The sequence below is a fragment of the Pagrus pagrus genome (genome assembly GCF_965226575.1).
Source record: "Pagrus pagrus genome assembly, chromosome: 11".
NCBI lineage: Eukaryota > Metazoa > Chordata > Actinopteri > Spariformes > Sparidae > Pagrus > Pagrus pagrus.
In genome coordinates, this window is record NC_140195.1 from 29,026,041 (window position 1) to 29,039,086 (window position 13,046).

General features: G+C 40.7%; 1 protein-coding gene across 1 annotated transcript; it reads right to left on the reverse strand.

Annotated features, from left to right (window-relative positions):
• Positions 1-3,120: 3,120 nt before the first annotated feature.
• Positions 3,121-11,665, reverse strand: kiaa2013 (KIAA2013 ortholog). Its single transcript, XM_084366380.1, has 3 exons — positions 10,316-11,665; positions 6,806-7,659; positions 3,121-3,558 (listed from the first exon to the last, which is right to left on the reverse strand). The coding sequence occupies exons 1-3, from the start codon at positions 11,271-11,273 to the stop codon at positions 3,508-3,510; spliced, it is 1,863 nt and encodes a 620-aa protein (XP_084222506.1). The 5' UTR covers positions 11,274-11,665; the 3' UTR covers positions 3,121-3,507.
• Positions 11,666-13,046: the final 1,381 nt, after the last annotated feature.

Sequence of the window (13,046 nt, forward strand, 5' to 3'; positions counted from 1 at the left end):
GATTAAAATGAGACATAACAGTCTATAAATATTCCAGTGGTACACTCAAGACTAGACTCCATGCTTAAAGGAGCACTATGAAGTGTTAAAGAAGATATTCAATCTTACAATTTTAATATTTACAATATTAATGAGGTAATAATACAAACTTAGACAGGTTTATTTTTTCCATAAGTGAATAAACAAGCTGTTCTCAGAGGAAAATAAGGTCCCAGAACACTGTTTGAAGCTAGAAAGGTGGCAGGGTCCGCCACATATAAACGAAGTAAAACAGTATAAACTGTGTTGTCCTTTAAGGTCAGTTTGTTTATTCAGTTGATTCAGTCATGAAAACAAAGAGAGTTTGTTTATTTAGTTTGTTGTTGTAGGCAGGAAAGAAAAAATCAGCCAATGAAGATCTTTCTCTTCTCATTAAAATTTCTTTCCCAAAACTACAGAGTGCACCTTTAAAATGTTAAACATTACTGTGGTTCAAAACCTATAAATAAAATATATGGAATAAATTATCAGACAATTTTTTTTTCACAATAAATCAGTGATTTATTCCCCCAACGTAAAACATAATTTAAGAAAAATGTTTTACTACAATTTTACACAATTTTAAACCATTCAAGTACAATCCAATCCAATAATGTTTATAGCCATAAGCTCAATAAATTAACTTTTTCTTCATTAAGGCACACAGTAGTTTACATGAAATAAAAAGATTCAAATAAATCCCACAAACAGAAAATGAAAAAGATGAACAATCCTCAAAATGCTGAATCAGAAAGAACATGTTAATCACATACACTGTATTATATTAATTTACCTTACACATAAATTAAGATGAGCTCACAGTGGACAGTGTTCAGTTTAGTAAAAGCTTTTTATGAGACTTTTTATTTAAAGGTACACTGGGCCTCCAGCCTGAGTCCCCACTGAAAAAGTGTATCTTTAAAAGTACATGTCGCAAATAAGCATGTCACAACTTAAGAGTTCAAACTATTCAGCATGTTGTAGTCCTGCCCCCGCCGATGTGTGACATCTGATGGGACTGATTAGGGTGTGTCCACAAGGGCAACATGCTCCTGCAGAGCAGAGCAGTTTTACCTCATGACTTGATTTTCACAACTCACCCAGCCGCAGTCTGTTCACTCTGCTGCCGTCTGACAACAGATACACAAGTATCCACTGCCATAGCACCAGACTATGGAGCAACTTCTTTCCTCAGGCTGTGAGACTCCTGATGTGACTTGATTATTTTTTATTAATTAGAATTATTATATATCTTATCTTGTATCATGACAAATTAATCTTGAATCTTGTGTTGGGAGCTCTGGCCATCAGCACTATCTGTTATGATAACATTCTCATAGTTCTCATAAAAATAGTTCCAATGGTGAAAGAAACACGAGCAGTCAGACGCTTTAAAGGGGCACTCTGTCGTTTTAGAGAAGAAATTAAAACTCAGAATTTCAATATTTAAAATATTAATGTGGTAATAACACAAACTCAGATATATTAATTTTTTTAACAAGTGAATAAACAAGCTGTTCTCAGAGGAAACCAAAACTACAGAGTGCACCTTTAAAATAAACCAACAGATTAGTAAACTTTCAAACACACTCAAAATGGAACTCATTGCACATCACACCTGCATTTATGATCAAAGTAGAAGCAAGAAGTAAACAGTGAACTGATGGATGTTTAAAACATAGGGTTTGGTCAAAAATGTATTGTTTGTCTTTGTTTTCTCTTTGGATTAAGTTTTGGTTTGTTTCATGATCATCGGACTGCTCTCGTGTGACTGCTGTCTCGGTACAAACAACCATGGAAGTCACCATTTCTAGGAAGCCTTGAGCCCTGGCATTCATGTGGATGTGGATCATGTGGATCACCCAACCAAACACCAATGCAGACCAAGTTTACCACATCATGGTAACTGCACTCCACAATGGCAGTGCCCCCCACCAGCAATGTGCAATGCGCCCTGTCACATTGCAAAAGCTACTCAAGAATGGCCAAAGGAGCATGACAAAAAGCTCAAGGTGCAGGGTGGATGCCTTGCACATTGAGCTGGAACAAGTCCAATCCATGGAGGCCCCACCATGGATCGGACTTGGCCATTACCCATGGAGGCATGGACACATCTGGGGATGTCCTGTGGTGTCTGGCACCAATGGGTTGGCGGTAGAACCATTCTGTCCTGTGGGTTACCAGGTGGGGCATCCATAGATCTGAAATGTTCTTTTACATCCCACAGGTGGAGACCAGGTCAACGCCTTCAGCTCATCAGGTTCCTCGGGGAAGTCCCGAGCAGTTTTTTGCATCATGTCAGGGAGCGCTGTCCTGATGTAAGTGTTGTCTCAACACTGTCACAGGTCAGTCCAACACTTTGGTCCAGACTTAAATATCTCTACAATAAAACCATGAAATATTGTACAGATATTCACTGACTTTTGCTGCACCAAATTAGCAAATGTGATCATACAAGCATGCTGCACTAGATGGTCAGCATGGTAAACATTACCTGCTAAATATCATCATGTTAATGCCATCACTGTTAGCAGCCTTACAAAGTTCCTCCCATGGCTGTAGACTGTTAGTCTTGCTGGGTGCAACAAATCCTGCCAACTTTATTTGAATACTACGAATTTCTACTTTTCACAGTTAACAGTTGCTGTCACACCTGTTTAGTTTTAGGTTTTGGCTCAGTTTTAGCTAGTTGGAGTTAGATTGAAGAGTTTTGTTTGGAGATACAACACAATCAGGCTGTGTATCTGTAACATAATTTTGGGCAAGGTTGTACAGCTCGCCTGGCATAATTTAGTTTTACAGCAAAAACTCAAAAATACGCTTTTAGCTTAGCAGCTGCAGGTACGATTCTGTCTTTAAAAAAGTGAAATAATGTCTTTTCAGATCAATTTGGGATGTCTGAGCTCTATGGAGCCATTTCATATTTTTCCTTGGTTGTTTTTTTCAATTTTAAATCAAGTCCCCATTTACCTTAGTCGTGTAGAAGAATGCTGCAACGCTATTCTGCTGTGATGCTCCAGAAATGTTTCATGGACTACAGAACTTTTCATCGGCATGCGGGAGAGTATATAATGACTGAATGTTCCTTTTTCGGGTGAACTGTTCCTTTAAATTGCTGGTGAAATCTTTTATAGTCTTTTGATTTTTTATGTACATTCTTTTTCAAAAATGCAACTGGTACATTCACTCATTCTAGTTTTGGACTGTTGGTCAGACAAAACGAGACATTTAAACATGTAAACTTTGGAAACTGTCACTGACATTCTGACATTTTAATTAATCAAGGATGACAACAATCATTCATTCCAGATCTCTTTGGTTTTAAAGTGACGTAGATGTCCAGTTTTTACCTACATGCCGCTACATCTTCTTACAGCAGATCTGTGGGTGATGTCATTCAGCACCAGCACACCCATGTTAATATCTCTCATGCTGCCAAAGCTCAAGCAGAACCACTACGTGTTGAATGTGCACATGGCATTGTAGCGTTCAAGCAGCATTCCCGGTGTCACAGCAGCGCTCCTCACTTTTCGCAGCAACCTAGTGAAGTCAGAGGGGAGGATTAGAACGGTTGGGAAACTGACTGCCACCACCCAACCCATCCACACAGACTCCAGGGAGAAATGGAAAGATAGAGACAGATACAGATCTCTGATGAGGATGGGAGATTTGTGATTGAGGCCCAGCAAGGTTTGACAGGTCAGTAGTAAAGAGCCAAAGCCAACCCATAGATTTCTTGTTAATTTAATTGAGTAATTCAATATAAAACATCATCAAAACGCAGGGAAAAAAAGGAATAGCAGAAAAGACTTCTGGCAAAGTGAGCACACCGTCCATGCTGATCAGAGACGAATCATGTATCCTGCAGCACAATCTTCTCTAAGAGTCCAGCAGTCCACATCTCTTTTTGTAAACAAGTGGCCGTTTTACATGTCAACATGATGGACTTACAGCACCACCTTACTATACCGAGTTCTAATTTAGGCTTCTGTCATTCGCAAGAGAATTTAGCTTTAGGTCGATCCTCGACAATCATTTTACTTAAAGGAACTGTATGATTTATTCCAACTTGGGTTTTATCTTTCATAGCTCTAGACACAACAAAAAAACGTGAGCAGACAGCCGATCTACTGTTCACTGTCTGCCTTTGTTTTTCATCCAGGTTTCAACAATTAACTCAGTGAGCACAATGTTATTATAACTGATATTACAGATGATGACCAGAACTATGAAAATTAAATTCAAGCTGTAATAAAGTTTATCTTTCAAGAATCTTGTTGAAGAGTAACACCAATGTATGGATCATTTACAGATCCCGTTCATGTGACTTTTAGGTTTAAGGGTTCTGGATTTTGTTTTTCGTACCCCTAAGAGAGTCGATGGTTTCCAATATTTCTGTTACAGTATAATACTCTGCTCAGTAAAAACTTGTTTGAGTTTGGTCATAAATCTCAGTGTGCCTTGAAGCCGCTCTTATTTTAATCAAAGTTAAAGGCAGCCTGTGTCCAAATGGCCTACAGTCTCTTTTCTACTTGCCTTTGTGACAATATTACTGTGGTTTTTGGTGCATCACCACCACCTACTTTCAATCAGTGGAGCAGCGAGAAACCACAAGAAGCAGGGATGTGTTGTATCACCCACCTCTTAATGTGTGAGCTCTAGATTAAAACACATCAGGGAGCCACTCTAGGAACACTGCTCCATAGCGCTACTAGTGGTCAAAAACTCCACAGGGTACCTTTAAATGTTGAGAGAGCGGTTTGTAACTGGACGGTCTAACAGTTTACTAAACAACAATAACGTAAGCTTTACAAAATAAAAGCAGACATGATGTTCAATATAACTGACTAACCCAACTCAAACAAGTCACTGTAAACAGACTGTTACACGACCATGAAATTAATGAAAATTATTGGCTTCTTTGAAGAAATACAAAAAAAACCCTAAAAAAATATTAGAAAAAACAAAAACCTATTACACTTTGGGAAATGTTCCTTCACTAAAAAAAGGGGTATTTGTGATTTATTTGAAATTCAAAAACACTGGTACAGTCCCCTTAAGGAAAAGTTCAGCCAAAAATTAAAACTCAGTCGATTTAATTGCCCCCATGCCAATGTTAAGTCGGGTGAAGTTTTGTTGTTCAGTTTTTTGTTTTTTTTTACATTTTAAAAACAGGCACCCCATATACTTCAGTTGTTTAGGAGAAAGCTGCAGTGCTGTTTTACTGTGAAGCTCCAGAAATGTTTTGTGGACCACCAAACTTCATCCAACTTTCCATCAGCATGAGGTTGAGTAGATAATGACTGAATTTCCCTTTTGGGTGAATTGTTCCTTGAAGAATGCTTACAGTGGAAATACATAGGGCACAGACACAATGCCCAAGTAGGCGGTGCAGAGTGGATTTCTTTTACCTGTTACACGGATTCTGTCTTTGTAGCATGTGTGTTCACTGTGTGCATAGTGAGATTTGCCAAGTGATAATGAAGCTGGCAATGCAGAGTTTGGAAGCATAGGCTAAATTTACTGATCCTAAAATGAATTACCTAGATTTTAACAACAGGATCATGGATTAACATTAATTTGATTGATTGGTTTTGATGTGCCATTGTTACACCCACAAGGTGGCTCTGCTGTGTCACATCGCCTCTGGTACAATCACGAATGTATCTGAATCATTTTTAAACAGATTGCACTTGGTTTTTTAAAAACACAAAAATAGACAAGCTGTGTAAAATAGAGATGAGCAACACAATGCCTGCGCACAGCTTTCATGGCTGGTGACGCATTCTTTGGGGGCATGCTGCGGCACACATACTGCGCTGCGTCCGTGCCCAATGCATTTCAGCCACAAGTCAGAACAATGAAAGTGGTGTATACACTAGGGATGTCACGATGCCTTAGATTTAGATTTTTTTTTTAGAAGGTCACAGTTTGATTCGATTAATTTTTTTTTTCAGCACTGTCGGCTTTGATATTGTTGACAAACTGTCACATCTAGATTTACAAAGATCAGCAGATCATTGGTTTTATATACTGACAACTGTCATTTACATTTTTCAATATATATTTTTTTAAAGATAGGGGTATTCTTAAACAACAGCTTGACTTTATCCTGGTGGCTTTTTCAGTTTGTTACAAAGTTCCATTTCTCAAATCTGTCCCGAGTAAACCCCATTCCCATTACTTTTGAATTCGATGATCGAAAGTGAAAGCTAATATCAAATTGATTTTCATTTTAGAATCGAAATCGTGACACCCCTAATAAATACAACAAAACAATAACTTCCTACTTTGAGAGAAAAGAATAACTCTTGTGCTTGTTTTTCTTCCATTGTGATCAACAAATTCTTTACATTCCACAACAGATGAAGTACTAAAATGTTGCCATAGACCAAATGGTTAATTGTGACCCCAAGGCTACTATTGTAATGTTGCTTTGAACTGAGATCAGATTTTTCATTGCTCAGGGTCTCTCCCATGTAACAGCTGCAGTGAAACCATTACTGACTCCTTCCACAGAGATTAAAAACTGAGGATTCAATTTTTGTGAGAGGGGAAAGGGGAGCTGTGCAAGGCTATTAAGCCAACCCACTCCAGAAATGTACCACGTGGAGTTCACTCACAGAGAAGGTGAAAGTCAAAATTGAGAAACCAACCCACAGAGAGAGCATCGATAGAGAGGAAATCTTTGCCACCACACACACAAGTAAAAAAAAACAAAACAAAAAAAAAAACAGAGCAGATCAGATCAGTTTGTAGTTTTTTTGCCTCCAGTTGTGTTTTATACCTTGCTCCTGAAGAGGGGCTTAGCACCCGGGCCACAGTACTCGTTGTATATTAGCTTGAAGAGGAAAAGGTGGAAGAGCGTGATGAGTGAGGCCACGCTGAACCAGAACAGGAAAGGCAGGCCTGGGTAGCGGTTGGCCATGTGCTCCTCATGAGCAAGGATGGCCTTGAGGTGCAGGGTGTGGCGCAGGTCCTGCAGGTGGCGCAGGTCTGTGGAGATGTACAGCAGCGGTGTGATGGGCTGCGTCACCATCACAGGGAAGGTGTGACCTTTGATCTCTGATGTCAGCTCCACTGGCTCGTTGAGGCAGCCAGCCTCGCAGGCGTACAGCTTCACCGGCTTCTCCTGCTGCTTCACTGACACGTGGAGAAAAGGCTTCCCCTCCACATCCAGCAGCACTGCCAGATTTATGAGATCCTGGTTGTAGTGGATCCCTCTCAGAGCGTAGCTGTTGTGCAGAACGTCCGGATCAGCCTGGAACTGCAGGTGGTTCTCTGTGAACTGGAGGCCGCCAAAGCTGAGCACCATCCCCTGCATGGCTCCGTGGGCTCCAGCTGCCACCAACACTTTGCAGCCTCTCTTTTGTAGAGTCAGAGTCCACAGCGTGAACAGCTGCAGGATCTGAGCAGTGCTGCTCACCCGCTCAGGCCACAGGTTCTCTGCGTGCATGGTGGCGTGGCCACTGAAGCAGTGGTCAGCGTAGTTGAGGCTGGACTCGAGGTGATCACGCTCCTCGCTGCTAAGCCTTCGATCCAACAGGGGAGCCGTGGAGGAGGACAGGATGTAGTAGAGGGTGGTGTTCACCGTCTGGCTCGATGGTGTGTGGGAGTCAGTTATCTTCCTCATTTCAACACCTGAACAAAGAAATAGAAGCACAACCTCACAAAAACTGTCCTGTAGAGTATTAGCTTGATTAATTACTTTCAAATCAAATGTTATTCTTAACCATGTTTTAAAAACAATGTTATTTACACCCTTGGCATGCAGTTGAGCTCGTACACCCACTTCAGCCAGGGTGTGCACTAATGTTTTTAGCTTAACAGCTACAATAAAAATATCGGCTTTAAAAAAAGGTGTAAAAATCTCAATTTCAAATCAGTTTGGGATCTCGGGCATCTGGAGTATCGGATTATGCCGAACGAGCTGTCTGGAGCACTTTTAGGCTTTTTTTCAGTTGTTTTTTAACATTTTAAAACAAGTCCCCGGCTAATTCAGTTGTTTAGGAGAATGCTGCAACACTGTTTTACTGTGAAGCTCCAGAAATGTTCTGTGAATTACAAAACTTCAGCCGACTTTTCATCAGCGTGGGGGTGAGAAGATAATGACTTATAGATAATGAGAGAATTTTGATCTTTGGGTGAATTTACCCTTTAACCTAAAGTCCACTTACAAGTTTTTCCAGAGCTTTACACTGTGATTACTTTATCACACACACTGTCCCGACTCTGCTTAACGTTCCTTTCAGTTTATTATTTTCATGAGAAAGGAAAATGCACTGCATGTTTGAAACCAGGTTTGAATTAGAATGCAACAGGGACCCAGTTCATGCAAAGGTCAGTTTGAAGTGAATTTCTACAGAATGAGTAGGAACTTCAGCTGCTTGAAGTCATTTTGGCACTGAAAAACCCAAGAGACACGGTGCATTCACAGGGTAGACAACTTAATCAGAGTTCAGGGTTAGGATAGACGTTATCTAATAAATACTACATCAAGTAGCATTCTGTCAAATATACCACAAAGTCAATGGCTAACTCTGAGGCATCAAGTAATGCTGAAGTTGCATGTTTCTGCTTTAATTCGCTTGAGTTCAAACTCCACTGCTCGTATAATCTCACAGCAGATAACATATTGTTCATTCAAAATTGCTGTAATTAACACTACAGAGGTTTAGTGGTTCATGTACCTTCAGATTTTTGAAACAGGCTTTTTATCTTTTCAGGGGGTGAAAGACGAGATGAGGAGAGAGGAGATAGAAGGGACAAAGGGAAATTGCAGTAGTGGAGACATGGTGAAAAAAAGAAGGCATAGCTGATTTAAAATTTAAAGAAAAAGACTGAGGGGTAAAAAGAGACTAAGGCTGAATCAAAGCAGTTCACAAGTCAGCCGAGGTACAGAATACTGTTAGTTCTGATCAATGAATTACTGCACTTAATTGTTTTTAAACCCAATCTGTAATCCAAAGGTAAACAAAGGGGCAGCCACACTAGAGCTGGACGATATGACGTTTACATTATACTGGGATATTTTTAGGCTGTAATTTGAGACACAATATATATCTTGATATTTTGAAATCACCTCTAAAGAGCTTCATAAATGCTAGGACTGGGTGCAAAAATCATACATCACAATATGTTTGACTTTCACAATACCTGAACACTGAGATTTTTGATCAATAATCATCAATAATGTGGATATAATGACTGAGTGGGTAAAGGCAAGTATTAGAACAATATTACCATATTACCATTCTGGTAATGACATCACTTTACTGTAATGCAGCCTTTAAAACCAGGAAAAGGCAACACTTATGTCGTAATAATATAATATCAATATATCACCCAGCCCAACTGTATTTAAATTACTCTGTATATGTGTTGTTTACATCTGTCACATTTATAAACAGAGCTGTAATGTTGTCAGATAATCTAGAAAGAAAATATTATTACACATTATGTAAATGATCGTTAACAGGCATAAGGTGCAGATTCTGTAAATGTTTTTCTTCTTTTGAATCACAGCACACATAACAAGAAATAACTGTAACAATAATCTCAAATGTTTATGAGGTTTGGGCATATTTGGACTGAGGACAGGTGGGACGGTTACCTCTGCTGATATAAACAGACATGCAATGCAAAATCCTGTTACACAAGAACCAAATAATCTATAGAAAATATGATCATCTGTTCAAAGGCAACTTGTCATCAGACCTGCTGAATAAAAAGTGCACTGGTGCCACCAATGAAACTGCTTAATTGCACACTGGAGCCCTGAATAGAATTAAAATTGAATTAAAAATAATTTTATTAGAGCAATGGTCCTATAAGGCTGACTGTTCACATTGGAGAATTCCCCTTCTTTTATTACAAGAAAATGTCAGCTGACAATTGTTCAGTGAGTATGTCATCCCTTGGAAAAGCAGAAATAAAGGTTTTGTATATGTTATCCAGATACACATGTGTCTATTTTTGCTCCATTTAGATCCTAACAGAGGATATGCACATTTCCAGACTGCAAGACATTGAGGCAGGAACATGGTCTACCATAAATTCCTTCAGAGTTTATATCTACAGTGGTCAAGTTTAGCCAGTATGAAAATTTACTTCTTACTATTTCCTTCGAAGCTCATGCTATGTTTTAGTCAGTTTAATAAACCACTTTCTAGGGTGTGCTGAACTGTTTTAGATTTCTCAGTGTTTCCCACACATCAGTCAGTCATGTATAGGTAGCAGTAGATGGATTCAAATTTCTTCAAACCCAGAGCCAGTTGCTGCTACAACCTCAGCTCACCTGAAATGAAGAGGTCCATCCAGGCCTGCTGGTGATCCACAACCAGTTCGTCCACATCGGCCCTCAGCAGCTCCACCAGCTCCTTTTTGGCTCCATCTCGGAGGATGCTGAAGGTCTCATCCAGCTTGGAGGACTCAATGGGCTCTGAGGTCCACACCACTGACAGGATGTTGTCTGAAAACTCTGATTTAGCGGGGACCTGGATCCTGCTGCTCAGCTTCTTGGTGACCACCACCACCAGCACCATCCGGTTATTCTCGACTGGTACTCTGCCAGAGGAGAGCACTATCTCTCTGTCCTCCAGTTTCTCCACACTGGTGGAGAACTTGCTACCAAAGGAGGGATTGTCAGAGGAAACATCCATGGATGCGGCCCTGTCAGACGGGTTGTTGATGTGGACTCTCTGGAGATAGACGTTAGGTCTGCTTCTGTGTGCTATGAACTCCTCTCTGATGGTGACACAGTCCCGAGGTGACTGCAGGCCGGCTGGTGAGGCACAGCGGACCGACAGAACGGCTCCTTTCCGGAACCACAGCATGGTAGCCTGAGTCTCGGCCCGCTTCCCCTCCAGATGGACGCCGACCCTCGGTGAGTATTCAGTCTGGTGGACCGGAGCCGAGCCTGGTTGTAAAGACGACGCTACCCACAGTTTATTAGAGTCAATGTCAATCAGAATATGGCCGTTACCTGATACAAAGGGTGTATCTAGTTGTTCCTGAGGTGTGCTGTATATCCCCTCTCCCCGCTCCACCAGAGAGTTCCACCTGTGGATTTCAGCCAGTAGGCACTGTCCTGCCGCCCCTCCGGGCATGGCCGGGCCGCCGAAGAACCTCAGTCTGCGCTCTGCTCCCAGGTACCAGTAAAAGATGAGGAAGATCAGCAGTCCTATGAGGAGTCTTCTCGCCCAGCTGCTTGACAACAAGCCCGGTAGCCCCTTTAGTCTTTGCTGTAGCCACATTGTGCGTTTAAATAATGGAAGCCCAGCTATGAGTCGGCGTCTGAAGACTGCACCCAGGGTGCTAATGCTGAATGTACAAGAATCTCACATGGAATTTGCTCGCACTCAAAACATGTTCCCCAGGTCGAAAGCTGACAAACTGGCTTCGCTAGCTTCCGACTAAGTTAGCTTAGCTAGATAGCTAGCGTTGTGAACGAAAGCTGTCGAAAATATATTGTTGTTTCCCGCATCGTGGTTATCGTCGTGTCCTTCAGCAGGTGTGTATGACAGTCGTAAAGTTGTCGTATCTCAGGCCATTTCGTTTTCTGCTTGTCTTCAGGTGAAAAACATCACCTGTGTTTCCAAACAACTCTGCAGCCAGCGGTTGACACTTCTGGTTTGTCACAACTGTCGTAAAGCAAAACGACAAAGCAGCACCGGAAATGTCGCAAAATCAGTGACGTATGTAAAATATATGCGGAGATGGAAAGGGAGAGATGAAAACATAGCAGTAATAAACAGATGAATAGTGTGCGTGTGAGTATATATATATATATATATATATATATATATATATACTTATTATTACCTAATACCTTTACACACACACACACATACATATTACTATATTGCTATATTACATTAAATGTGTACCTAATACCTTCACATATGCATACATACCTTCTTAGCCTCAGTATATTAGGTAGTGGGAGACCAGGCATGGTTGTAACACTTTTTGTCTCAGCACATATAACTCGCTGAATTTTTGTGATAGAACTGATAGTGTGTGATAGTACATAAAGTACCTGTATTACTCTACTGCAAGTAGCAACGTTACAACCTACACAACTATATCACAGAATTAATTAACTGATTTCAAATACAAAGACTTGTTGTTACATCCAGCCCCACTAGCAGGGTAAGTTGTAACATAACCTGGGGTAAACTGTAACAGTAAGAGTGAAGAATTTAAAAAAATGAGACCACAGCCCAAAATATGGATCTGAAGAAGTTCCCCTTCTCATGAAGCCTGGGAACCAATCAGGACCTGCCATGTCGTTATCATCCCATGACTGGTGCTTCATGTTGTACTTAGCTGTAAATTGACGTGCAAAATTCCTGACCTAGAAAAAGATAAAAACCTGAATACAAACACATAAAAGAATGATGCATACACCGGTAACCACTTCCTATTTAGGTCAGCTTGATTGCCTTACCTGTCAGATGCTTAGAACTTGATGTGGGCTGAGTCCAAAATACCAAGTCTGCTGCCTCAGTCAAATAACCAGTCGAGACATCCTCTTGCTGCACATTGAAGACTTTATGGCTGCTGTCAACATGGGACAGTTGTCTTAAAGCAACATTACGTAACTTTTGTATCCAGGAATATCAGCTTCAAAATCATGTTGATGGTATAGTGTCTTGTTACAAGGTGAATGGTGTCTCTGTCTCTATCATTTGTTTCTGCACTATGTAACTTCAGTGAGAGGGTAGGATCACAGCGTTACATACATGTTTACTTCAAGATACAAGTTTTCAACACAACATTGTTAAGGTGTGATGAGTATGTTTGTAGTTAGCACCTACATTAAATCTGACTAATTATTACAGAGCTGGGATTTATATTTACAACAGTGGTGTTGCACTCAACAACCAACCACATAAACTGCGGGGCTCGATGTCACATGGCAGAGTATTCTTTGGTGACAGACCACTGTGTTTCCCCACCTCACCTTATCTGATGCAGATTTTAGTGCATGCACACCCCTGTCAGTTTTCACCCACTGATCTGGC

What these genes read in the sequence shown, in the direction of transcription:
- kiaa2013 (XM_084366380.1), bottom strand. Translation starts at nt 11,273, where the DNA reads ATGTGGCTACAGCAAAGACTAAAGGGGCTACCGGGCTTGTTGTCAAGC. An exon ending in GATGGACCTCTTCATTTCAG is followed by an intron (nt 7,660 to 10,315) that starts GTGAGCTGAGGT and finishes TTCTTTGTTCAG; the next exon opens with GTGTTGAAATGAGGAAGATA. An exon ending in AGCCCCTCTTCAGGAGCAAG is followed by an intron (nt 3,559 to 6,805) that starts GTATAAAACACA and finishes TGACTTCACTAG; the next exon opens with GTTGCTGCGAAAAGTGAGGA.